Source organism: Folsomia candida, unplaced genomic scaffold (assembly GCF_002217175.1).
Source record: "Folsomia candida strain VU population unplaced genomic scaffold, ASM221717v1 Fcan01_Sc022, whole genome shotgun sequence".
In the NCBI taxonomy this organism is placed as follows: Eukaryota; Metazoa; Arthropoda; class Collembola; order Entomobryomorpha; family Isotomidae; genus Folsomia; species Folsomia candida.
In genome coordinates this window covers 71,757-98,819 of record NW_019091214.1, presented here as the reverse complement: position 1 = coordinate 98,819, position 27,063 = coordinate 71,757, and the positions used below count along the sequence as shown (strand labels likewise).

General features: G+C 34.5%; 2 protein-coding genes across 3 annotated transcripts in view; one reads left to right on the top strand and one right to left on the bottom strand.

Moving 5' to 3' along the window:
* Positions 1 to 27,063, bottom strand: part of LOC110858816 (neuroligin-1) — a 79,369-nt gene that overhangs the window by 6,316 nt on the left and 45,990 nt on the right. Inside the window, exons 4-10 of the mRNA XM_035858933.1 lie at positions 12,270 to 12,408; positions 12,161 to 12,174; positions 8,953 to 9,132; positions 7,131 to 7,837; positions 6,237 to 6,421; positions 1,364 to 1,710; positions 270 to 456 (exon numbers count right to left, since the gene is read on the bottom strand). Of these exons, the coding sequence (XP_035714826.1) occupies positions 270 to 456; positions 1,364 to 1,710; positions 6,237 to 6,421; positions 7,131 to 7,837; positions 8,953 to 9,132; positions 12,161 to 12,174; positions 12,270 to 12,408 (1,759 nt within the window). The remainder of the gene's footprint in view (positions 1 to 269; positions 457 to 1,363; positions 1,711 to 6,236; positions 6,422 to 7,130; positions 7,838 to 8,952; positions 9,133 to 12,160; positions 12,175 to 12,269; positions 12,409 to 27,063) is intronic.
* LOC118438498 lies at positions 21,175 to 25,694 on the top strand. Of its 2 annotated transcripts, none has more exons than XR_004836859.1 (8): positions 21,175 to 21,657; positions 21,763 to 21,893; positions 24,336 to 24,398; positions 24,486 to 24,584; positions 24,657 to 24,817; positions 24,893 to 24,983; positions 25,051 to 25,379; positions 25,535 to 25,551. XR_004836859.1 is itself a non-coding variant. In XM_035858934.1 (8 exons), exons 1-8 carry the CDS (start codon positions 21,591 to 21,593, stop codon positions 25,468 to 25,470), a joined length of 966 nt encoding a protein of 321 aa, XP_035714827.1. In that variant the 5' UTR covers positions 21,175 to 21,590; the 3' UTR covers positions 25,471 to 25,694. The 2 variants fall into 2 exon arrangements, 1 of the variants encoding a protein (XP_035714827.1); XM_035858934.1 differs by having other exon boundaries at positions 25,051 to 25,213; positions 25,280 to 25,694.

The window sequence follows — 27,063 nt, the reverse complement described above, 5'->3', positions numbered from 1 at the left end:
TTTCAAACCTGACTTATTTACAAGACCGCTTCAAAACTTCTAAAACAAATCTAGAAGTCATCAAAATTTTCAGTTTAAAATCCCTTCTCAAAATGCTCCCATCGAATATCATTCTGTTCGAAACCCTGCTTTCTCTCTCTTCCCGATCAAATCTCTCTTTTCAATCCGACCTCATTCAACCTTGGCCTCTCTCTCATCATTTCATGGATGCAAGTCTTTTAAAATTTTGAAAAGAGGGGACAAAACGGGGGAATTTGATAGAAACTCACAGGACGCTGTCCCTGGTGCCCTGGGAGAGAGGTGATTCTGTGGACTCGAGGCATTCCGTGGTGGTCAATGACGCCCCTGGGGACGCCGTCTGCGGTCCGCCCGGCTGCGGCTGGGCCACCATAATTCCAAAACCTGGGCTTTGTCCCTGCTCACCCAGCGAGTAAGCGGATAATGGGCGAACAGGACCTGCAATAAAATAAAATCTAAGTCAAACTCACTTTTTTTAAATGAGAGAAAGCACCAATCCAGTCCACTGAGGTGAAAGTGGGGTCCAATAATAATATTTTATTGATGAGCGAGAAAACTCCAGCTTTGGAAGGAAATTCCTTGATTTAATTTTAAAATTGGGGGAGGTCACTTTAAGAAATTTTGAAAGAAGTTCTTTTTTACCAACTAGTTTGGTAACGGTAAATAGTTTCACCGATTCGATAAAAAAAAGAGTTAGAGCTTCGTGGCATACATGTCGTCATATTTCGCTTGTTAAAAGAGTGTATAATTGCATATTTTTGATTACACGTTTTTTCCGATTTGGACCTAGTAAATTTGAAATTTCTTGGCCTGCTACCAAAATTTACCTGAATTGAAAATAGTCGAAACGCGAAAATTAAAATAAATGCAAACTACACTCCCACATGGAGACGTATCGGTCATACATAAATTATATAATAATTCTATGGTAATTCTTCAACGGGCGTTTTTGCTTGACAGCAGGTGAAAAGTGACGAAAAAAAAACATCCTCACACATAAATTTAGAGAAATACTGTCAAATATGACTACAATTGGAGATAAATTTGGACTGATTTCCAATATAGGGTTACACATATATGCACTGTACCAATTCGGTAGTGATTAATTCTACCATTAAATGTAAGCTGTGTTACCAATTGAGGAATAGTATTCTAAATTGAATGATACCAAATTTATTGATATTTTTACCAATTCGGTAACAACTTGACAGATTTGGTAATATTAGCTCGGTAAACTATTATCAATTCTCACATTTTTAAGAGTTTCGATCTTTCAACAATTCTTTTCTTAGCTGCTTTCTCCCAATTTTTTTATCACTTTCTCCCCGTTTGCACCTCGACTTACCGATGTAAAGGTTGGGATTATCATCGGGGAATGCGTGATGGTTGAGAGTAACGTCGGTCCCACCGGGTAGATGAATTTGAGGAATCAGATTCAGCCAAAGGGCCATTTTATGGCCCCGATAATGATTCCGCAGTCTTGGCTTGGCTCCCAAACTGAGGTAAACTTGACCCACGGGTTCGTAACTTTCCCACGGCTGGGGAGCCTGAATCCGGCGACGTTGGTCTCTCTGTTCGCGGGAATTTGGTCCAAGGACGACCCAGTCGTCGGAGGGGGAACGATGGTCAGGGTCGCCGTGATGGGAGGAGGAAGATAAGCCCAGAGCGGTGGGCTCGTTGAGGTTGGGATCCCTAAAAAATTACAGACCAATCAATTGAGCATTTATTCTGGGGAAATTTTGTATTTTGAATGCCTTCATAAGTTCATACTTTCATGTTTTAATATAGATTATATGTTGACTAGTTTTGTTGCTTTCAACTTTCTTCGATTTTTTTTAACTTAATTCAATGACTGAAAATTTCAAATAGTATCAATTTGTACTCTTCAAATCAGTTCTTAGAATCGTTGCAACCATAACAAAAGTTCAAAAAATTTGGTCCAGTTAGACGCCGTACTAGAATTTTTGTTAAAATTTCCTATTCAAAAAGTCAAAGTTTGTGGAAGTTTAGACTAGTGCAAACTAGTTTAGACTAGTGCATGCCGGCGTGCATGTAACCTATCACCATCCAGGAAACATTTATATGGTGGTGTTTGCTTCCTATTGATTTAAAAATATTTAAGCGTGATGGGTTTGATTTGAATTTCAGCCCGCTCGTAATGTTAAGCAAATGGGCACGTGTTTTTAGCGGGCAGAAATTATATCATGCTTAAATATTTTACAATCAATATGGACCTGTGGCCTCCCATGTTTCACTTACGGGAAGCAAGCAAAAACTACCGTAAAAATGTTCCCTAGATGGTGATAGGTTACACAGTAATAGCGTACAAAATGTTGGGTAGCAAAAAAAATTGTGAATTTTGTGATATCTTCCAAACCCGGAAAACATCACGGAAATAAACAGTTGTACTGGCTCATTCGTCGCTCATTCATCCCTGAAAAATAAATCTGAAAACCGAGATTGCAGAAACCTAATGAGGATAGATTATTTTGAAGGAAGTTCGGTATTTTACAGAAAAAGCGTCCCGAAACTAACCACGGTTTATATATTAGTTTCCCCGACCTGGTTTTTGACCTAGAAAATTTTCTCTACAAATACATTTCTACAGACAAAAGCAGGATCTCATTAGACGCTCAGAATTTGCAGGCAGGGGAACAAACTCGTCCAGCCGTAAAACTTGGACAACTTTTGTTTCCTTCCTTTACACACTTTCTCCTCGTCTGCATCATCAGCCGTTTTCTCCTCTCTGACAATAATGGACGTACTCATGGCAAGTGGTTAACATCAAAATGCCATAGATTTTAGGATAATTGTCGAACAAAACTAAAATTTAGCAAATAAACTTTGGAACAAAAAAATAAGGGTTTTAAACTAAAGTTTTTTTGTACAAAAATTTATGGTTATTTTGATTTTTCCAGGTTTAAATAAATTTCGAACAAAAATCTAGTCGCTTCTTCTTAAACTAATTTTTTTCAAACGAATTTTGAGTTTGTAGATTTTATCGAATTTTGAAGAATCTTGAGAAATAAGGATGATTTTAGAGGATGGAGATCTTCCTAATCATTTTTGAAACACAAATCTAGTTTTTTAGGTTAGAGTATTTTTTAATTTCTAGTGATTTCATTTGGTTTTTCAGATTTCTCCAATTTTGACGTGCGTGGCCCCAATACACAGACAAAAGTGGATTCTTCAAAGTCAAGGGAACTAAACGTGGCCTAAATTAAACCGGAAAAGGACACGAGCCTTCGTTCCTTCAACATCTTGTTTCACTAATGACAAAACTTTCCAAAATGTCGATTATGTTTCTGCCTCGTATTTGTCGACCCGTTTTAATGACCGAGTTATGAACGAGACAAATCGAAAGACTTTCTCTCCTCGAGTTTCACTTTTGTGGGGAAACTTTTTTGTTACGAATTTTATGGGTGATAATTTAACAGGATTCTCACCAATTAATAGTTCTAGTTTAACTAGTTGAAATATTTTTTTACCAAGAAATCATTGTTTCAAAATTTTAAAATTTTACTTCCGTCAATTTTTAGTACCGTGATTTAATTTTGCATCCATGCTTTCCGCTCACGATAATTTTCAGAATTGAAATTACATCATATTTCTTAATCTCACTTATTCAAATAACCATTATTTACCGAGAAAATAGTGTCCTGAACCTACATATAAATTTTCAAATCGACAAATCTAATGTTCCTGCCAATTGTGCTTTGCATAATTTTATTTTTAAATTATCCTTCCCTCAAATTACGCAATTTTACTCAATACCCTTTCCCAAAATCCATGCAAACCAGAAATATATTCCATAATACTACCGAAATTGTAAATTTCTCCCGTGCATAATTATGCCCAGAATTTTAATTAATTAATATCTGACTGAATAAACAGGAAATCCTCGAGTTCAAAGGAAAATCTGTCACTCGCGAAAGTTGTCCTTTCTCTGAGAGAAATTAGCCTGCATAAAAGAGAGCTCTCAACAAGTTGGTTATCTTGTGATCTGCACTTTTCGTGGCCCAAATTTCACTCGGGAACGAGATGGATGCCGCGTAAACAAGATGTCAACGAGGCAAAAGTTTCATCCGACTTTCATCTCAACATTAATTTTTCGGTAAATATTTCACCAAAAACTTTCTCCTGCTACGACTCCCTCGGGTGGGCGCAACTTGTCAATAATGATCATTTGATGCACTGCAAATTAGTGCCAATAAAATTGTGACGCAATACTGACTGGCAGAGATTTAGCAAAAAAATGGTGACAATTGTTTTCCACTAGATTAATATATGCAGTCAATAGTTGTTTCAAAACACGCTTTACAGAAAAATGTGACCCAAATAAACAATTTTACTTCAAAATATTAAAATTGTCTGTTCCTCAAAACAAACGTGGTGTAATTAATTTGTGATTAGTGAACAATTCAGCAAAAAATAGATTATCACGCAATTTGTTGGAAAAATTGTTCATAAATAATTCAGAAATGTTGGTCTTCAAATTTAAATATGGGACTAAAGCTTAATTACTCTTATATTTTAATTTTGTGGATACTCTATCTACATTTTTGTTCTTGATGTAAACTAATGCTCGTTGGTCACAATTTTGTTACCATAATATTTTCAGCGTGCAAATGCGTAAGGGTAAATTTTTTATGCAAAACACAAAAACATGCATTTTTTCACGGCTGGGGAAAAATTTGAAAAAAACTACCGGCAGAAACCCAAAGTGAAAGTATAAAAGTTACTTTTTTCCCGGTATCTGTACATCCATCTCGGAAGTAATTCATCACTTTGATGCCTTCAAAAAGTTTTTTTTGTAAAAAATATATGAAAAAAGTGGGAAAGTAAAGTAAAATAGAAGCAAAACAGAAAGTTCCTGATCTGGACGGCACACGGAAAATGGTCCGATACACAAATGACGAGTCGGTAGGATAAACACTCTTAGAAATTGAGCGTAGATTAGTTCTATTACGTTGTTCTGTTAATTTTTTGGTAGTAGTTTTACCAAATAACACAGTGGTACCTATTTACCACGAAATTGTAAATTTATACGAATCAATACCAACAATAGCAGTAACCAGCAAGAGCAACAATCTTGATACCCATCTTTTAGCAACTTAGCACTTCAAACATCTCAAAAAATATCTTTCGACGTTAGCAAGTACAAAATATATCACATGTTTTCCGAAAATTTAATTTTCTTGTAAAATATGGCAGTCTAAAAAAAGTCGAAGCCAATTGATTAAAAATCAGCTTAACTAATTCCAACACATTAAAAATTATTTCTTTCTCGATCAAACTACAAAATATAAATTTATTAACGAAAATGTGTACAGGTTGGTAAAATAATTGGCAAAAGTTGGAAATTTCCCTGGATTACAAAATTCAGATTTAATCTAAAATAACTTCAAAATTCGTGTTTTTTGTTAATTTGTTGTCAATTTAATTTAGATTAATTTACCCAGCACATTTTTAAGAGTGTCATTCTCCCTTTTTTCGCAGTCACTCTCTCCAATCGTTGAGAACGACAAGGAAGGAACTACAACGTCGAGAATAAAGTGTCTTCTCCGTGAGTGTCACACATGCCGGATTTATTGATGGTTCGAGAAAGGACTTTCCCCGGCAAAAGTTTCCCTTCTTCTCCGTAATCATATCTTCTTGACGCGATAACAAGGACACGAGCCCACTTCCGGTCGGAAAAAAGTCATGTCAATCGACGTGTATTTTGCATTTTTTATAAGACATTGTGCCTCTTGAGAAAAGGCCACCTTCCTACAGTTTTGGAACTTGCGTACATAAAGCTTGTGATCGATTTCTTAAGGAATTTTGATTTCCCGGTCTCATTCTCTCAAAAATTAGTATGTAAATATATAAATATTAAATAAATAATATTATGTAAATATATTGTATATCCATAATAACGCTAGCATCTGCTAGTAAAAAATGTAAGTAAAATTCCAAAATATTTTTGTTTTGACGTTGAATTATGAAATTAAAATTCATATAAAGTTCGTATTCATAAATATCATATTCATATAAAATTCATATAAAGTTATGTTCAATGTCCGAGATTTGCCATAAACATTATTGTGGGTACACCCATTATATTTATTACGTAATAATTTACATATTATGCAAATCCTTTATTTCGTAGAAAGCTGGCTCATTTCATTAACATTTCCCACCCCGACTAAAAATGCACCACAAACCTCGCAACTTACCCGCTTTTCACAAAGTTGGCGACATAATGATGCAGCATTTCAGCCACGAAGGCGTCCTGCTTGCTGAAGTTTGCGAGGGCGGCGAAGGGCGAAACGTGCTGGTTGAGGCCCAAGGCGGGTATATTATTCGTCACTGGGAGTCCCATCACGTAAGGCACAATGTCACCCTCCATACTTCCCAGACGCTGCAAATGACAGATACACTTTAGCTAAAAAAGTTTTTAAAACAAGTTTTTTTCTGAGAAATATCTATAAATTTTCACTCAAAAATTTTAATTTCTAAGATGAATTTGAATTTGTCGACGAAAAAAAATGAAATTCATATTCCTGTGAAAATCGTGATCGTATCTAAAGTTTCACATTATACGCAACGAATTCAAAAATTTAACTTGCGATGTGGTAAACATGTATTTTTTTATTTAAAAAAACCCGACATTTCAATAATGAATGTGTACGTTCAGAAGAGATTACAAAGGTGAAATATGAATTATGAATTATAATTTCCGGATAAATCTATCAATATATTACTTTGGCTAGATCTCCTCCCGATCTGTTCTGTAAAAATAATAAGTAACCTCAGAAATTTAACGTGTAATTGGAATAAGATTGTCACCTAAAAAATCTCATTTTCAAACTGAGCTTTTGTGTTTTACAAATAAAATTCATTGTTACTCTGGGAAAAAGGTTACTTTATGTAATATTTATACAAACGTTCAGAAATTATTAATTGTGCTGTTTAAACCTTCCAATAAATGAGGAAATCTCTTATACTACTTTAAAACGTCGCTTAAAAATCCAGTATTTGATAAAAGAACTTCATACAAATAATGTTTTTTCGGATATAAAAAATTTCTAAATTAGTAAGAAAAAATGTTTCAAAAATTCCCGCCTCACCTCAAACCCCGCCGACTCCTCCCCAACTCCTCCCGCATCCTTCGAAACATGTGAAAAATGCATCACCCACGTTTTTGCGCCTCTCTTCGCATGAATCCCGGCCACTTGGAGACACGGCCCGATCGCCACACAATCACTTAACGCCTCCACTGTCGAATCCCGAAGCGGGATCGGGTGCAAAATCGGTCTCTCCCAATCCGTATATTCGTTCCGAACAATGGACAAAATTTCCTGTTGATGATAATTAAACACGTTTCGGACCAGCGTTCTCAAAATTTTGTCTCTGTGATCCGACTCAAAGCCGGCTCGGAGCTCGTGATCGTTAAGCTCGTGCACGCCCTCCGACGTCGTGAACAGAATTAAAAGCTCCGCGCGCAAAAATTGGTCTTGGACGAAATGTTGGGACGACGATGACGAAGATTGTCCGCCAGATTCCATCAAGGTTTTGGGGTTATTGAGCAGCACGTTGTCGACGTAAGGGGCGTAGGCGGACAGGAATTTGGGCGACGCAGGCACAAAGGAGATCAGCTCGGAGACATGTTTCTTCCTCAAGCAGGGCGCCAAATCGGACTCTGGGTGCGACAAGGGCAACTTGCCGACACACCCGAGCGCTGTGGACAGCTGTTTGGCGACATCTTCTGGGCGACGTTGTAACGCCCAGGGCGACAGGACGGACCCTGAGATTAGAACGGCGCGTTGGAATAAACCTGAAAAATGGGAATATTATATTGAATTCATGTTAAACTGGTCAATCTTTTTTTCAGGTATTTTATTTGATTATGTATATAAAATGATTTAAAAATTAGCGCAAAATTTAGCCGGGATTTTGACAAGGAAATTATTTTGTAGGCTGAGCAAAATTTTAAAATTAGTAAAGACTAAAAATTTTAATATAATTTATATTGGTGGCATAAAAAGAGTAAAATCCTGTCAAGAACACGTTCATCTGTATGGTTGCTAATTTTTTGACAATCAATGAATATTCGATTGAATGAAATAAATTCGTAAATTTGTGTGGTTCTTACGCCGAATTTTATAATCATAAAAAAGTACTAATGGCTTAAGTAATTATGATCTTCATATTTATGATCTATTAATTATGATGGCTAAAGTAAAAGATGGTTCATCTATTAAAAATGCGTAATTTTTTTGATTATTTTGTGCACGCCGTAATTCTTAGGAATTTCGAGTCCGATTAGTTCTTGCAATTCTTCACAAATTTTCATAGCTAATAACGTTTTGAAAACCTTGAACCGTTGACACACACGAGGCCCGTTGATAGGAAAATCAATAAAATATGTAGTATAGATATTAGATATAAAAAATGACGCCTTTTTAATAGATGAACCATGGTAGTATGTAATTCAATATTTTTTAAGTTTATACGCAGAATTCGTTCAAATTTGTCCTACCATAAAACAAGATAAAGAAATATCTTAAGATAAACAAATTTGTGTGATTATTGCGCCAAGTTTTATAATTGTAGAAAAATTACGAATTATTTAAAGTAAAAGATGCTAATGGTATTAATTCGGTGTCAATTTCTCATATATTTTGTATTAATTTATACTTAAAACCCAACAAGTTCATTCCACTATAAAGGAAGATCAAGAACCATCTTACACTACAAGTACAAAATTAATTGAAAATTGAATTTTAAACTCCAAAAAATATACTTTTCCAAATTAAGGTGTACGAAGCACACTTTTTTTGTACGGTAACTTCTCCTGTTTAACACCTTCAGGGCCGAAACATTAAGTTTATGAATGCATGTGACACTATTTTTGTTTAAATTTTTGCTCATATCATAAGGATATTTTACCTTTGGCGATTTGCGCGACGAGGAGGAGATTGGCGACGACGGCGCCGGTCCTGTAGCCGAGAAGCGTGATGCGATTCTTGTCCCCGGAAAAGCTGTCCGCGTTTTCCTTCACCCAATGCAACGCCGCGATCACGTCCAGCAGACCAAAGTTCGACTGCTGGTTACTCGTCTTTAAGAAACCTGCACAAAATTGGAGTAGAAAGAATAGGAAAACTCATTAATACAATTAAAATTTTTGTTGGTACATGATTAATTGCGAAAAATTGTAATATTTCTGGGGTAAATTATACTTGTTCTAAGGATAAGTCAAATAGTGGCAATAAACTACGTGGTTGCTGCGATGACAATATTGCACGTGAAATTTCATTGATTTTGCAAAAACACCTAATTTACATTACCCAACTAAAATATTGATAGTTTTCTGAAAAGGACGTTATGGTCTGCAAAAAAAAACATTTAATTTTTAAATAAATACAATCATCTTTCTTAATAAAGTTTTGAACGAAAATGCGTAATTTATATGCAAAATTTAAAAATAGAAACAAGTAAATTTTCGAAAATTCTTTACACAGGGAATTATTAAGATGGAAACTTATTTTTTTAACATAGATAACATGCATTATTTACTATTGGTCAAATAGTAATTTTTGAAATGTGACTTTGTTCTATTCTGGGGGCGACGTTTTGCTTAATTTTACAGGTGAAAGTCACGTCAGAGAAAATTATGTGATCATAATTACTTTTTCCTTCACTAAAAGTGACTCTTGTCAAGAGTTGGCTCAGTTTTGGGAGACTTTTTTCACGCGAAAAACTTTATGAGGTATGGCTGTCAAGCTAGTTACGTATTCTGCACTCTATAAAATTCGGTGACAAATTATTTATCTTAACGGTGATAAAGTAGAATTTATTAAGTTACTTTTGGCACTACTTTTATTTACCTGCTTTCTCTTTGGTACTTTTTTAAAAATTGTGCACAGTAATAATTTGTTATCCGTTAAATATTCAGTCTTTTCCAGCTCGAAAATTTATCCGTTCGTTGCATTTGCATTAAAAGAAAATTACTTCAATCAAGAAATCTCATATTTTTTTATGTATCTAGTCAGTAAATATTTCTTAGCAATTTTCGCAATAGTTTTCCTGATTTTTGAAAAACTTGGAATCTGACACTATTACAAAATTCACTTTTCTTTATTAAAGATTTTTAGATGCTATTTTAGTACAAACTAAAACAAGCTTGTACTCAATAAGTATCTAGATTTTGTATGTTAAATTACGAAATTAATAATTTTTCTCACATTGGCGTTCAACTCCATACAGATTTTTTAATTACAGAATTTTTTAATTTATTTGTTGACAAACAAAATGTTTAATGAAATTATTAAGAGTGAAAACTTTGTGGAGTGGGTGGACAGGTGTACATTCCTTGTTTTCAGGTCTCATTCATCACCAGATAAGTTGGCCACGTTATATAATTTTCTTATTACGTGATGCCATCTAATTCATAGGGACGTAATTTTATCCCAGTTTTTGCAAAAGTCCTGTGCGAAGATTGCTTAGAAATTTCCTAGCATAATGAACTAGTCAAAATTTCTACGAATTTAGAAACACCGCAAAGAAAAGTGTGATATTACAAATTTACTCAGAATGAGAGCATTCTCTATTATTTGCAAAAATTTCTAAAACAATTACAGGGTTACAAAACTTTAAATCAATTTACGAATAATTTGAATAATAAAGGCGTTGAAAGCGATAATTTCTTAATAACAACAATGTTAGAAATTTTATATCAGATGTAGGGCAAAATTTGGGATAAGCAAATCTAAAATAATATCGAATTTTGACCTTAGACAAATCAAAATGTGCATGGTGTTCAGACCTCAGACATCCACTTTTCACTAAAATTGACAGTTTTTTCCGTAATTTTATTATTTTCATCTATTTAAATTTTTACAATCGCAGAGTCATTTTCAAAACTGGAAATTGTGAATGTAATTATCAATTTAAAAAATATGTAATTGCACTTTTTGAACGATTTGAGTACCACTTTAATGCGATAGCAAAATATCTGTGTTGACAAACTAGAGTGAAAACTACATTTTTAAACATTATTGTTTCACAGAAATTAACACGTTAACTTTCACACCATACAGGAAAACTTAATATTAATAAAAGTTAATATTAGTCAAATTAGTGTTACAAATAGGTTAATCCAAGCAAAAATTTACCTATTAAGGTTTCAATGAGAGCTTATGACATCAAGATTAGTTAAAAAAATCGACACAAATTTACTGGCCAGTCATATTTCTGTAGGCTTACTGACAAATGCGTTAAACTTGTCAAAACAGTACGACTCTAAATAAAGTTGTGTAAATTTTACCCACGGTTAAATCAAATGGAGGATGCAACAATAATTTGGTAAAGTGTTATCCAACAGTGTTACAAGTCTTCATCAATGGTGGAGGAAGGTATTAATAATTTCGGATTGATTAAAAATTAAATTGTTACTAGGTTTAAATCAATTTCTAAACCGATTGTGTCAAACTTGAGTTTCCCTGACAAATTTGTTACCGTTCAAATCTTTACCCACGAGGTATAACCTGATAGTAGTGACCACCCGTGGTGCCTATTTTATTACCAAATCGTATTAATCATCGAACGTATTTAACTTTAAGAAGACTGCGTGAAGAATGTCATTCACTTGAGATGGGTCAATGAATGGAACCTTTTTTCTTTCTCATCTTGATCATAGCAGCTTCAGATATCAGGCACCCCTTCAGCTTAACGGGCTAAATACGCATAAAATAGATTGCATGCCTTCCTTGTTTCAACTTGTTTTTTTTTAAATAAAACGTAAAATTATAACGCCACTTTTAGCAAGTTGTTAACAAATGTTAAATAAACTGGATACTAGGTAACATTCTGGTAATGGATTCGGGTTGTAAATAATCATGGTCCACATGTCTCTTTGATCAATTCTTTGATCCTATCTTAGATCAATTTCAATTTTAAAGATTTTTCTACAAAATTCTTAAAATATCTTTTACAAATTCACGACAAATTGTCACTCCCCTGTAACAAATTTGTTACCACGTGACATAAAATATGGAAAACTCCACGTAAATATTGGAATTTTTCGCAATTAATTATGAAACGCGTGAAATATGTGGCAATCGGGGACGGATAAGATTCAAATAATTCCGCTACTCACCTAAAGGTCCCAACCTGAAAATAAAATAGAATATTTTGCTACTCGTTACATACACAAAAAATATGGGCCAATATTAATTCGAATTTCCTTGCTCGTCTGTAACTCTGACCTGTAGTTGAAGGTGACGACGATATGGTTTCCGATGCTGGCGAGGGCCGCCCCATCAAATTCGTTGCCACTCCCCCACTCCCAACTCTCTCCGTGAATCACCAGCACGATCGGGTAGCGGGCGTCGCGGCGGGATTCGTCTGTAATTTAGGAAAAAATTCAAACTGAGAAAAATTTCTAATTTTATTGTGAAAAATAACGTGCTTTTAATATTTGCTTAATTTAAAATGAAGTTTATCCGATTTAAGAACCGTTGATTCTAATAATCTGGTACAAAATACACGCTTCATCCTGGCTCACTTCTCAAATCTTGTTGTAATAACCTGTAATTCTACGAGCCATGTAAGAATTTTCAAGAATAAATTATTATTATTATAGCTCACTTCTCACGTTTCGAAATTTGAAATTTGCATGGACAACTGCAATTTTCCAGGTATCCGAAATATTTGGCAAATAGGTGGATACCGAAATATGCTAGTGTATGACATCACAAAGCTAGTTATTCAGGATTCACATTCAGAAAGGAAAGTTGGATTCTTAAGTGAGCCTGTAAAAACGAATTTTTATAAGCTTCAGTATCACGATAAAAAGTAAAAAGTTGGAATAATGACAACAGTTAACTTTAATTTTGGCAAACATTTTATGTAAAGTTTGCCATGTTTTTAAAATTACTTTCGAATCCTTAGTTATAATTATATCAGGTGTTTGTAATGTGTTAAATGCTTATAAAATTAATTTGCATAGTTAAAAACTAAATTGACTAACGGTTAGATTTATTTTCTAATTTTGATTGTTAGTAGAAGTTTTACTAAAATTATTTTTAAAGATTTATATCTTAAAAGTGATCAAAGATTTCTTGATACCATTTGGGAAGCATTATTCAAGAATTATTATAATCTCTTTTTTTACTGAGTTACAAATGTCTACGTGAATCAGCTTAATAAAACTTGATCTAATTTCTCTCCTACGCTGACCACAAATTTTACTCACTTTTTCTCCCTCTAATCAATTTCACTTTGTCCCTGCTTATTAATAAAACCCTATAATTAAGACAAGTCGTAAGACAAGACTACTTTCCAGCCAAGCTTTCAGCTTCGTTCTTACTGCCACACTGTAAATAATGCAGCAACAAGGACACGATGATTTGACACAGAACAAGGCAAAAAGACTTATTAAAAGGACTTCTTTGTCCTGTTCGAGTCACTTTACAATCTTGATTCGAAAAAGGTAAACCTGCAAAAATTTGTAGGCTAATTCCCCTTCGAAACATTAGCAACGTGAATTGCCTCAATAAATCAAAAATTATGTTGAATGTGTTTTATCATGGTATTTACATGATTAACATGTGCGCAAATAAGATAACTATTAAAAATAAAATATTGTAATTAAATTTTTAACAAATAAATTTTTAATTAAATTTAAAATATAATTTCTAGTGATCTGACTAATTTGCGGAGCAGCTAATTCTGCAGAAAGATGCAATTCAATTTTTGCGTTAATATCAAGGATAAAACCTACTCCAAGCAACTTTGCGGGGCCTTTTAAGATAGCATTAATAACGTCTTGGTAGTTAATGGCAACACACTTGGGTGGAAATGACCCCCACCGGCCAACCACTTGACGGATCATGCTCATCTCCGAACTCATCCTTACTTTTTACCAGAAGTTGAAGCATGCAATATTTCAACTCGATAGCTTTTGTTTAAAGAGAGTTATCGTGCCTACAGACGGACGGACAGACGGACGGACAGACGGACGGACAGACGGACGGACAGACAGACATCTTGACAAATCTATAAGGCCATCTTAAAAGGCCTAAAAAATCTGTCAAGTTTAACGCCAAGTAAAGAATTTTGGAAACGCGACAAGTTTGACGTTAAATGGACGAATCCATGTCAAATTGACCCCGTCAGATTTCCCCGCGACAGATTTCCCCGGTCATATTGACCCCGCGACAGATTGACCCCACGTCATATTAGAGACGTTGAGCGAGAGTACATGATTGTACTTTGCGATTGTAAACCCAGCGGGAAAATCAAATATTAGTCAGAATTTTAGTCAAACACAAAAATACAAATCTCCGTCTCCAACCAGCATTGTATTGTATGCGTTTCTAAAGAGTCATCCAAAAATCACTGTTTTCCGAAAAAATAATAAGTGAAAAAAATTGGTCAAAATATTTCTCATTGCTCTCTTTATATTTGAGTTGTAACGATTCATTGGAAGTGCAGAATATGGAACAATTACTTGCAGAGGTACTTGCAAATGGTTATTTATTTAATTCAACCCTATTTAAATATTCAATTATTAAATCGTTAGCAGGAAGAAGAGCGAAGAGTTTTAACCGGGTCCGGAATTGAAGAACAGGTTTGCGAAATAGTGCGGCTCTTAAACGACCTAATGTCCTTAATTGATGATCAGAAGCTATTGGAAAAAGGTCACACAGAAGCAAAACAGAAAAAACTTGACGATAGTAAATTAAAGGCTGAAGAGATACGTGTTGCTGCTTGTACAACGATTAAGAGAAGTGGTAATGCTAATTTAATTTGTATTGGTGTTCTGTATTGTTCAAATGAATTATGCTGGATAGTAGGTGACATTTTTAACCTTGATTACTAGGTTCGAGCCACGAAAATCCTGGCCCTATTCCAAAGAAGCGTCCAACTGACTCTACTCTAATCGATTTGTGGAAAGAGAAACAGGAATCAGAACGCCAGCAAGAAATGAAAAGACTTGATGTCGAACAGCAACGTTATGACGCCGAGCGCGCTGAAAAAGTGGTCGACAGAGATCTAGAGAAGAAAAAATTAGACCTTCAACAGCAGCAATTCGAGTTGGAGAGGGACCGTTTTAATCATCAACGGGACAAAGATAAAGAAGAGTTTAAATTGCGAGAAAAAGAATTAATCCTTCGAGAGGAAGAACGCAAGAGTCAGATGGCAACTCAGACAGCCCTATTAAATTGCTGATGAAAAAAAATGTGAAATATAGCATTTTAAATAGCTTACATGCAATAAACTGATTTATTTCCATTCATTTCTAGAACATGTTTGTGATTAGTTTAGATTTTGATTTCTCAAATATTCCTCGAGTGTCGGAGGCTTAACCCCAAAATACTTCGATGTTTGACATTCATATAAACAATTTTGGCAATTCTTTAAAATGGTAGCTACAAAATAATATTTTGACACTGGTTGAAGAAATATTTTTAAGTTCTTTTTAAAATCAATAAATGCAAACTGTTTATCTGTCTCACCAAACTCCCATTCTACACAAACCCGCAATTTGCTCATCGTTAAGTTAAATAACTTTTGCTGGTCTGAAAGTTGGTTTCCAATATGTGGAGTGATTAAGCTTCTGTGGAGTGGATATCAACTGTCGCCATACAAGTACATTTCTTGACCACCCAAATGAACTGCTAATTTGTCAAGTAACCCACTTTCATGTAGCATGTATGAGTCATGCCTTCGCCCTGGGATAGGTCCGTATATATTTGCAACCATTCCATTTGGAGTCACTACCGATTGATATTTCAGTCCGTGCGACCGTTTATGACCGCTATAAACTTCTTGTTGGGATCGAGTGGGCCGACAAGTTTTGTGCAAGGTTCCTGGCAAATTAAATGCAGAACTTGTAAACATGTTAAATGTTTAATTTCATAATTCTGTTATTTGCCATAATTTACCATCTATAAACCCAATCCAAGATGGAATTGGACACCCTTTCCTGACCAAAGCTCCCGAAAACTCTTTAAGATGTTCAAGAGATAACCACCATAACTGGAGAGATGTCAGAAGATGATAAAAATTGCCATAAACATGATTAATCATTGAGTTAAAAATGTAGGACAAATCTTGAGGCGAAAATCCGAAGTACTTTTGTAGATCTGAGAGTCGATTAGGATAAGCAAGGCGTCGTAGCATAACACACAAGCCTGAAATATATGGAAAGGACCCATAAAATTATTATCAATTACAAGTGTAATTATTATGTCAGGAAAGCTCACAAATTAGTCCGCTGAATTCTGTCCTATTAGGCATTTTTAACACATCTGGAACCCGTAACTCTGATTTCAATCGCAAAATGTCCGCTTTTTCAAATCTAAAATCCAACTTGAAACGAGAAACCTCGATTTCATCAAAACAGAAAAGTGTAGATTTGTTAAATTTGTTAATCCGCTTTGCTGCAGCAGCCAACAAAAAGGCATCACAATCACCAGTGAGCACACCCAATTTAATTAAACTTGAACTTAAGGTGGACATTTTACTGTCTGTCACTTTTGGACTTGTAAACAATTGTTTATAATTTCAAATCTGCCAGCAGAAATTAATCAGAACTACAATCCTCCCATAAAATATTCTCGCTCAACCTCCGAAAGGTACAATCCAGGATTTTGATTGTGATTCTAAACTACAGTGAATTTTTTACAATCATGTACTCTCGCTCAACGTCTCTATTGACCCCGCGAAAGATTGATCCCATGTCATATTGACCCCGCGAAAGATTGACCCCCGGCAACTATTAGTTAATACACAAATAAATAGGTATGTCCCATGGACATTGTCCACTATCGTACCATACGCATGTTCAATCATAATTTTGTTGACAAATTGTTATATTTTTAGCCCGAGTCAGGGCTTTTGGAACCGTCATGTCCGTCCGTCTGTCTGTCTGTCTGTCCGGCACGATAGAGCCAAAACGGCTGAACCGATTGACTTGAAATTTTTACCATATGCATATTGAGCAAAGTTAGGAAACGAGTTCGAAGATGGGCGAAATCGGTCCAGTGGTTGACCGGTGAGGGTCATCGGAGTGGGTGAGGTATAATGCACCAAAATTTCAAAATTATCGTAGAGAGCTGAAATTTAGTACAGAGGTTGCTAATGGCTTATAATGCACAAAAACTCAAGTTGGAAAAATTCAAGTTAGAAAAATTGTTATCTTGAGGGACCTGATGAGGTGACCCATACTGATTTTTTAAAAATCATCATATCAAACTGAAATTTGGTAGAGATGTTGCTTATAGGTCCCATTGGAAGAATATGAAAAGAAATTGGTAAAATTTGTATCTGGAGCGACCCTATGGGGTGACCCATACCGATTTTTAGAAATTGCTTTAAAAAGATGAAATCGGAAAGGTAATACTTAATGGCTTCTCATTATAGAATATGAAGTTAAAAGTGAGCAAAATGTAACCAGAGTGACTCTGAAGGCTGACCCATACCGTTTTTAAACGTTGTTATTTCCATCTGAAATTTGGTATGGGTGATAAAAACCACTTCTGGATAGCACACCCAGCTTTGAAAGTTCAAGATGTTAAGGGATTTGATGCCAAATAAACCGTAGTAACGTTAGAAGTAGCTGACCCTGCAATATAAATTAGGATGTATATAATTTTGCACCAGTGGTGCCGCATAAGTGCACAAAATAAGTATAAAACTCTATAGTTTGGTTCCAATGGTGCATTATAATCGGAATATGTAAGTGTAGAATTTTGAGATTTTTTGCATCAATAGTGTAGAATAAGGCGACAAAATAAGGTTCATAATGATTTAGACATAACTTTGCACCAAAGGTGCGGAATAAGCCGACAAAAGAGATCATAATTTTTATATATTCTTGCACCAAGGGTGCAATATAAACGGAAAAAAGAAGAAAAGGCCGAATTAGTATGCACCACCTGCGCAGTATGAGAGACCAAGGGCCATTTTTAACTTTGAAAACTTTATGTCCAAATTGTAGGATTATCTTTTCTGGATATTCTGCACTATTGGTGCGTTTTACATCGCTTCCCCCAATTATTTCGCATCATTTGGTGTTTCCGATTGTCAGATACCAACGGTGCTATAAATTTATGAAAAAATGGAGCAGGGACATTTTAATTAGCATCAATTGATGCAAAAAGGTCGTTAACAGACAGACGGACAGGAGGAATTCAATAGCTCTCATGCTACGCAGGGTGAGCTAATAATAGAAAATCTAACAAATATGACTCGGGCTATATGAAGTCTGCACTGTAGGTTCTTTAGCTTAAAATGATGATAAAAATAGGTTAAGAAATTTCCACATTAACAATTAAAATATTACATTATGTATGTATACTTTTGAGTGGAATACATGTTTTAGACTTACATTTTAAATAGGAAATAAAATTAACTATTTGTGTGCAAATACATTAAGTAGTACCTGTATCTATGGCCTGGGGTCAATCTGTCGCGGGGTCAATATGGCGTGGGGTCAATCTGTCGCGGGGTCAATATGGCGTGGGGTCAATCTGTCGCGGGGTCAATATGACATGGGGTCAATCTGTCGCGGGGTCAATATGACCGGGGAAATCTGTCGCGGGGAAATCTGACGGGGTCAATTTGACGCCCTACCTAAATGGACAGATTCAAAATCATTCCATAACTACTCTCCTTGCATTCTTGTTTATAATGTAAAATCTAAGTTAGATAATTTGATATTACCAAATTGGCAGTAAAACGTGTTTCGCCTTATCATAATTTGACACAATTGTATACCAGTTATCACTGATCACTTATAAGTGTGTACATTGTATCAAATTTCACTATGAATTTCAACGGGGTGGAGATGAATTTGATTTTCGGTTGTTACCGAAAATCCAATTTACCGAATGTTACCGAAAAGTATGATTTGTTAATCGTACTCACTCGGTTACAATTTGGTTACCGCATTATTTAGTGAACTCATTGAATTACTCACAAATTCTTGTCCACAATGTCCAGATTTAGTTGGGTAAGGATGAGGAAGCGGGGAGCGTAATTAGTCCGCTTTCTCCTCACCGAGCAAAACGACCAACTTTTCGTCATCATCATTATTTAGTGCACATTTCACTTTACGACGCGAGACAGCCCGTTCCCCAAACAAGGATGAAAACAGGACCGAGAACAAACCACGACGAAGAATAAAACCGAATTGGATTGGGTCCGATTACTGGTCAAGCTATAAATAAAATGGGATCGTTTCATTAGTATTATTGTTTTCGGGTGGCAGTGAAAATTTCCCGGGTTCGAAAATTGCTTCTTCTTTTTAAAATAGACATATGCAATGAAATACTGTCTTTTGGTGAACTATTTTGATGTATTTTTAAAAACTTTGAACTTGAGAGTTAAATCTATTGGCATATATTTCAAAATTTTGTCAGCATTCTGAATACGACGGGACGTTATCTGACATGCAATTTTACCAGGAGAAGCAAGATTCAAAAATTGTACCAGATTTAGATAAGTGCTTCATTTTCACAATTTTCAGTCTCCTTTTCACGTTAGAAAAAAAACGTCCAGGAAATATTTTCATTTCAGAGGAGAAAAAAATATCCAGTCTGAGCAATTAAATTACAAAATTTCAACTTTCTGTTGCCCAAATTAAAAAAAATCAAATCAATCGCATTTTCTGGATTATGTTTTTTTTGTAAGAATTGCCTTAATTTTTAGTACGCAAATATATTTCGATTGCAAACTGTGACGTCGATTTCGGATATTTCGATTGCAAACTGTGACGTCGATTTCGGATAAATTAATAATCAAATCTTTCTACAAGTATAATGCTTTAGGTGGAAGATCTCCCAATCAGTAATCCCAAGTACAAATTAGTTGTATTTTGTAATGTTTCCAATTTTTAAATCGATCAACATATTAATTCTTAAGAATTTATGGCGTTAGATCAATTATTGCAAGAGAAGGAAAGTTACAATATTTGGATTAAATCGAAAGATATCCAAAAATTCGTGGAATTTTGATTTGTACAATTTCAATTTTAAATTACCCAAATCGACAGATTCACAATGAGCGGTCAGCACACGGTAATAAATCCCTAGACCAGATCCTTCCCGTACACTAGGTTATTAAGCAAGCCGAGCATTGTAAATAATTTAGTCATCAAAAACCATGTTGTCACTTAAATAATGTCGAAAAAAACTGCAATATCTGGCCAAATCTATTGTATTTTTAGGCACCCTGTTCCATGGTTGACTTCATGTCGTGATTTCTTTCAGCTGACCTGACCAGACCAACCCTATAACGGGGCTATTTTGCTAACGGGGAAAGTTGTATGCATTATTCACTCACTTACTTGGTCATGCACTTCTTGTTACTTACCTGGCTCCTGTTTTGCTACGTATCAAACTCACGTTTTGTGCCGTGACGAGGCAAAACTTTGAGAAATTCTCACTCACCGTAAAATAACAATTATACAAACTAAACTGCTGACTAATCTGTAATTAATTGGGCTTTCTTATCCCTTTCGCCACTAAATACACAATTCTAATCCGCACGAAACCATTTCCTTGAACAGAAACCATTTCCTCCGATGCGACGCGATTATGTTGGACCTCGTGACTAATTTCTATTTACGACGTATTAAACCTTAATAATTCTGACAAAGTCGGACGGATGAAATGAAATTTAATCGGGGAGACGGTGAGTTTAATAAGTTTGGGATAAGGCAAGTCTGCAGAATTTGTCGGCACACTGCAAATAAACTGGTGTCAATTCCGCGCGGTGTAGTCACATATAGACACCACGCGGTGTTAATTGCCCGTATTAACGCCGCGTGGTGTCTATATGTGACTACACCGCGCGGAATTGACACCAGTTTATTTGCAGTGCAGTATGAATGAAGATGAAAGTTTGGAAAGAAAACAAAATAAGGCATGGATTTTAAAATTTAAGGAAAATCGATTGATTGATTGATTGATTTGTAATTTATATAATTAATGGCCTATTTGCTGCATTATTTCAATTTTTTAGCAACTTCTTTAAACCTAAAATTAATTCGGTTGGTCCCAAGAAATAATGCAAAAATTATCAAATGGGACTGAAACCTAACAATTTCAGAAATACCTATAAAGTTGTTAAACTAACATATTATTACACTCTCGAAAAAATTGTGCACCACTAGTTGATTAAAAAAAAGTTGATAAAATTTTCTACAACGTTGGACAAAATTTTTACTCCACAGACTTGAAATTTACACAACAACGTTGTGTAATGTTTGCTTTGGTCAACCTTGCGCAAAACTTGATATTTTTGTTGACTAAATCTAATTTTCATCATTATTGGGCAATTAGTTCCCAAAAGTTGAATAATTTTTACTCAACACTTGTAAAAGAATTGGCTTTTTGAAGGTAGTGTAAAATTCAGCCAACTTTCAGTTTACTTTTTACACAATAGTTGTGTAAAGTTTACTCTCGCGACGTCGCGTCTCAAAAGCAGCGTGGATGGCGCCACTTATATACTGACGGTTGACGAAAGGATTGTCAGGAAATTAAATCCTTTCTCTTTTCCTGTAATTTTCCACCAAAATGACCGAAAATTTGGAAAAAGCTTTAAAAAATACCGGATTAATCCAATATAAGGACAAGTTCCAAGGTAAAGTAGCTTTGGTTAATTGTTGATAACTTTGATTGATTGATTTTATTTACCTAAGTTAAATATTACTACCTTTAATATTTTTTTTGCAATTATTTTTTATAGAGAACGATGTCGACGACACAATCTTCTTCAAGTTGTTGGATAGTGCCGCTGGGTCAGTGGAAGAACGTTTGTTGGCAGAAATAATTCCGTCCGTTGGTCACCGATTTAAATTAATTTCAGCTGGTAGAGAGGTAAGCAGGTCAAGGTTAGAATTAGGTCAGGTTATCTCACTAGACTTTGCCTGTAGTATTTGCGGAAGTACTTTTAATTCCTTTCAAGTATATTGGAATCACATTAGAGAATTTCACGAAATAAAGAAAGGAAAAGCTAGATTAAATTGTCCTTTGTGTACAATGATTTTCACAGACTCGGAAAATCTTCAAAAACATGTCAACAGAAAAGTTTGTCCAGTATTTCAAAAAATTTCAATTAAGTTTCCCCAGATTTCCCCTAATGAAGAGAATGGAATGGGAAGAAATATTGAGCAAGAATTATTTTCACCTGAGGTCATTCGTGAAATCCATGAGGATTACAAGTTGGCTTTTATAAAATCATTACAAATGTCAGGTGGAATTTCATTATCAAAATCAAATGAAATTTTAATGGCTGCTAATTCATTAGTAAATAGTATAATTGCAGTTGCCACAAACTTTTCTGTCAATAATACAAGTCAGGATCAACTTTTAACCCACCTTAATAGTTTAAAAAATCCATTTCCAAAAAATAGTTCATCCCAATATAAACTGGAAAAACTTTTAAAAGAACGATCTTTATTAGTCGAAGCAAAGGAAATAAAATTAGGGTCTCACTTTAAATTCGACAAAATTAAAGGAATGATGCAAGAAAAAATTGACAACGCTTACCATTTTCAATTATCTGAAACTCTACCGACAATTCTATCGAAATATTACAAAGTGGCAGATAGTATACAAGTAAATTCAAGTTCAGAATATTTTGAGAACTTTAAGGTTCTCAGGTTCACATTACAATAATTTCAAAAACAATCCTCTTTGCTTGCAGATTTATTACGATGATTTTTACGAAATTTGTAACCCGTTGGGATCGAAAGCTAAAATACACAAACTCGCGATGTTTTATTTTATTATAGCCAATTTTCCTAACCATTCAAATCGCAAACTTGAAAATATTTTTCCACTTATAGTTGTTAAATCCAAATTTGTAAAAGAATACGGAATGAATTTAATTTTACAACCATTGGTTTATGAATTAAACTCGCTGCATGAAAATTCTCAAAGACTAAGCTTTTTAGAAAACACTCCTTTTAGTCATATTCAAGTTCTCCAGTTCTGTGGCGATAATTTAGGGATGCATACAATTTTTGGCTTTGCTGAAAGTTTTAATGCGAATTTCAGATGTCGTTTTTGTAAACTAGATAGGGAACAAACTTTCACAGCTATTGAGGAGTCGGTAAATAGAAGGCGAAATTTAGAAAATTATGAAAGGGATTTAGAAGTTGGAAACGTTAGTTTGACGGGAATTAGAGAAAGGTCAATTTTAAATGATATTAAAGGATTTAATGTTACAAATAATTTTGCCCCTGATATTATGCATGATATTTTGGAAGGAATTTGTGTCACTGAATTGAAGTTGTTTCTGAAACATGTTACTCAAAATCGTATTTTATCAGTTAGTGAGATTAACCACAGGCTATCGTCTTCTTTCAACAAGAATGGTCATGCAATATCAAAGTTTCCAGAAATAGATATTGCTTTTATTAATGGGGAGAGAAAATCTTGTTTTTCTGCATCAGAGACAAGCCATTTTTTCCTAATTTTTCCTGCAATATTTGGAGATAAGTTCAGCTTGTCGAATAAGCACTGGGATTTAGTTTTAAAACTTCTTCGAAGTTATTTAATAGCTGAGCATCATCAGGCCTTCATTAGTTTGACAAATAATAATTTAACGCCAAAGTTTCATCATTTACTACATTATGCTCACGCCATAGAGCAGTTAGGCCCGTTGAAACAATACTGGTGTATGCGATTTGAGGGAAAACATCGTCTTGCTAAAACAATTGGAAAAAATTGTTATAATTTTAGCAACATTGCAAAAACAGTTTCAAAAAGAATGTCACTTAACTTGGCATTTTTAGTTGGATGCGAAATAGAGGGGGATATAACTTACAAATCTGGCTCACTAATTGCATTTAAGGATATGAAAATATCTTTTGACTTTTCCAAACTTTCCAAAAATGAGTTGGACGAGGTGCTTTGTGTTGACTCGGTGACCGCCAAGGGTACCAAAATCAAACCCAATAATTATTTCATTTTGAAGGTCCCATCACTTAGTTCACAATTTTGTCAAATTATCATGTGTCTAGTTCACAATAGCAAAGTTCATTTAGTTGTCAGGCCGGTAAAATGTGAGGAACATTTTAGTTATTCGTACGTGTTTAAAATAATTGACTTTGATAATGCGTTATTAGTGGACTTGGACGCCATAGATTTGGAGTATCCATTAGTAATTATGAATAATATTGAAGACCCGCAAGGTCATGGGTTCATTTGTTGTCCCATTGAGTTAATCTGAACAAAGTTTTGACTCTATGTACATATGTAGGCTAAAATAGTGTTTAATCTTAAAATAAGTAGATTTTTTACGCATATATTTAGTTAGATAAGCAGACTTTTGAAACTGACCAGCGAGCACTAGGAGATATGCCGGACGTTATTTTGGTAAAACTATTACTAATTTTATGTTAAACTCTTGCGAATTATGCAATTCTGTAAAATCGTCTTAAATCTACATATGTTTTTTTACAGGGCAATTCCAGCGATATTGATTCCGGAAGTCGACACCGTCTTCCTAACGAGAGTGGACCGGAAGTTGAAATTTCGTTTTTATCTTTCGATCCCCTATTCGTAAGTAGATAGGATTGTAATACAATTTTAATTGTGATAATAGGTATTTAATTATAAGTTTCTGTAAATTAGGATATTAAGCAAATCATCTTAAGTTCTGACCAGGAAAAGGGGACAAAAAAGGGAGAGAAAATCTTGCAAGAATGTTTGGAATCCAACGCCATCACATTTGAAGTAAAAAGTCTGATTAAACGACGAATTGTTAATTATCTTGTGAAGCAATATACTTATTTGTAAGCTAAATTTATAAAATAATTAATGAATTAATAATCTACATTGTGATTAAGTTTTTTTGAACATTTGTATAGTCCGCCCAAAAACGTAAAGCAAAACTTGGCAGAATGTGTAGCAGCACAACTTTTTCAAAACTTAAGGCTTGAGCAACAGAGAGACATTGTGGTACTTAAATATAAAAACTAACTAATTTCCTAGCCGTTTTTAATTATTTTTAATTGTTTTTTTACAGAATCTTTTTTACCGCGAGTCCCGGATAATTAATTATAAATCAGATCTTCATAAACGAACTCCTGCGTCAGGATTACTTGAAGATCGATTGAAATATTTAAGGAGGAAGCACCAATGTGGGAGGGCAAGTATTCCCAAGGTTGTTAGCAGTTTAATGTCGGAAAGTATGTATTTTCTTTTGTTACTAATTGTGATAAAAAGACGCTAAAATCTATTTTTTATAATTAAAGGTCCCTGGGAGAATGAACAGGAAAAAAAGTCGTGGCTTTGCTACTCATCTACTCCCTTTGATCAAGTTGCCGAATATATGGCGCAGACCTTCCGATTGAGGTCAGAAGAGTTGCTGAAAACCGTTGACTTGTCGGAAACACTAAGCCAGTGGCCCCGGCTAATTGATACTCCGGGGATGGTGATATTTTAATTTCCATCAGTTCAGTTCAATTTAATGCAAAATTTAACTATTTGCTACATGTATTGTTTAATAGATTGACCAAGATTTCTCGCCACGACACCCGGGCGTAGGTGAAACTATGCTTCATAAGTGGGCGTCAATTTCTAAGCAAATTTGGAAGTTTGCAAAAAATGCAATACTGGACGTTCCCCGGGAAATTGGAATTATCCATAACATTAGTGACTGGTCTGAAGGTAATTATTATGAAATTATTTGCATTTATACAATGATTTAATTTTGTTAAAATTTGCTCTTCAGTTTTATAAATAATTTGTACGATTTTTTATATTCACAGAACAAATAAATATCGGCTCATTAATTGTTCTTCCGTACTTGTTATCAAAATCTGCGTATACTAAAGGCAGCAAAAAAAGGCGAAAAATAACCGCCGGTCAATCCTCGGAGTTTTTTATTCAGTTTGTGAAAGTAAGTTTACTCTATTCTACTGATAATGTTGTTTCAAAATCGTTCACGGTGAGGTAATTTGCTCCTTGTAAATTTTTGCAGTCAAATGATGATTTAGAAGAATTCCGGATGTCAGAATCATTGAGGAAGCAGCCATTCATTTTATGTGTAGGAAATTTGAAGAATCTTGAAATTCAACAATCCTACATCATGGTGGAAAGGCGCCTAATACTAGCAGAATCTCTGGTCAAAGCAGTGGATATGTGTTTCAAGATATTCCACGTCCTGCAGCTACAATTTCCAGACGAGTGTTCTAGTGTTTGGTGCTTCTTCGACCACTCCGTGTTTCGAATCAAGGAAATTAAGTCGCCCTCATCGTCCGTTTTATCTCTAGCATTTCAAATTAATTTGGAAGATGGAGAACAAGACAATTAACTCGTTTAGCATTAATTTATATAACTCACGTACTTATTTATGTTACAAAGATTAATTTTTCCGCAGTTGTAGAATTCGTGGCAATATTTCATGTCAGTATTAATGAAGCGCTTAAATAATTTATAGTTATTATTAACATAATTAAAAGTATTATTAATTACCTGATTAATGTAAATTGCGATGGGGTAAATATTAGTTAGTAAAAGTACGTTTTAATTATTTAAAAGGCATATTTTAATCAACATTTGGTGTAAACTTTGATCAACAAAGGAATAAATTTAATTAAACCAAAGAGTAAATTCTGGTCATTCATTTTAACAATTTTTAGTTATTTATTGCATGATTTTTAGTTTTTGTTGTGCATTTTTTAGTTTTGAGTTGAGTTAATTTTATGCAACGTATTGGACAAATTTTACTCAATTGTTGTATAAAAGGATTAATCAACAGAGTTGAGTAAAAGTTAACCGATGGTTGTGTCATCCTCCTTTTTCACCAAGGTTGGACAAAATTTTACACAACCTTGGACAAATTTTGTACAATTTTTTCGAGAGTGTACCAAAGTGTAATATTAATTCGCCAATTTTATTGCCACAGTTTGATTCGTCATTTTGCAGTTGTTGTAATTTCGTAACATTAAATAACGAAATTTAAATTGCTTTTCAATACAAGCCAAAAAATTGCACACCTAAATTTTAGTAAATCAGTTATAAAATCTCGTACAAA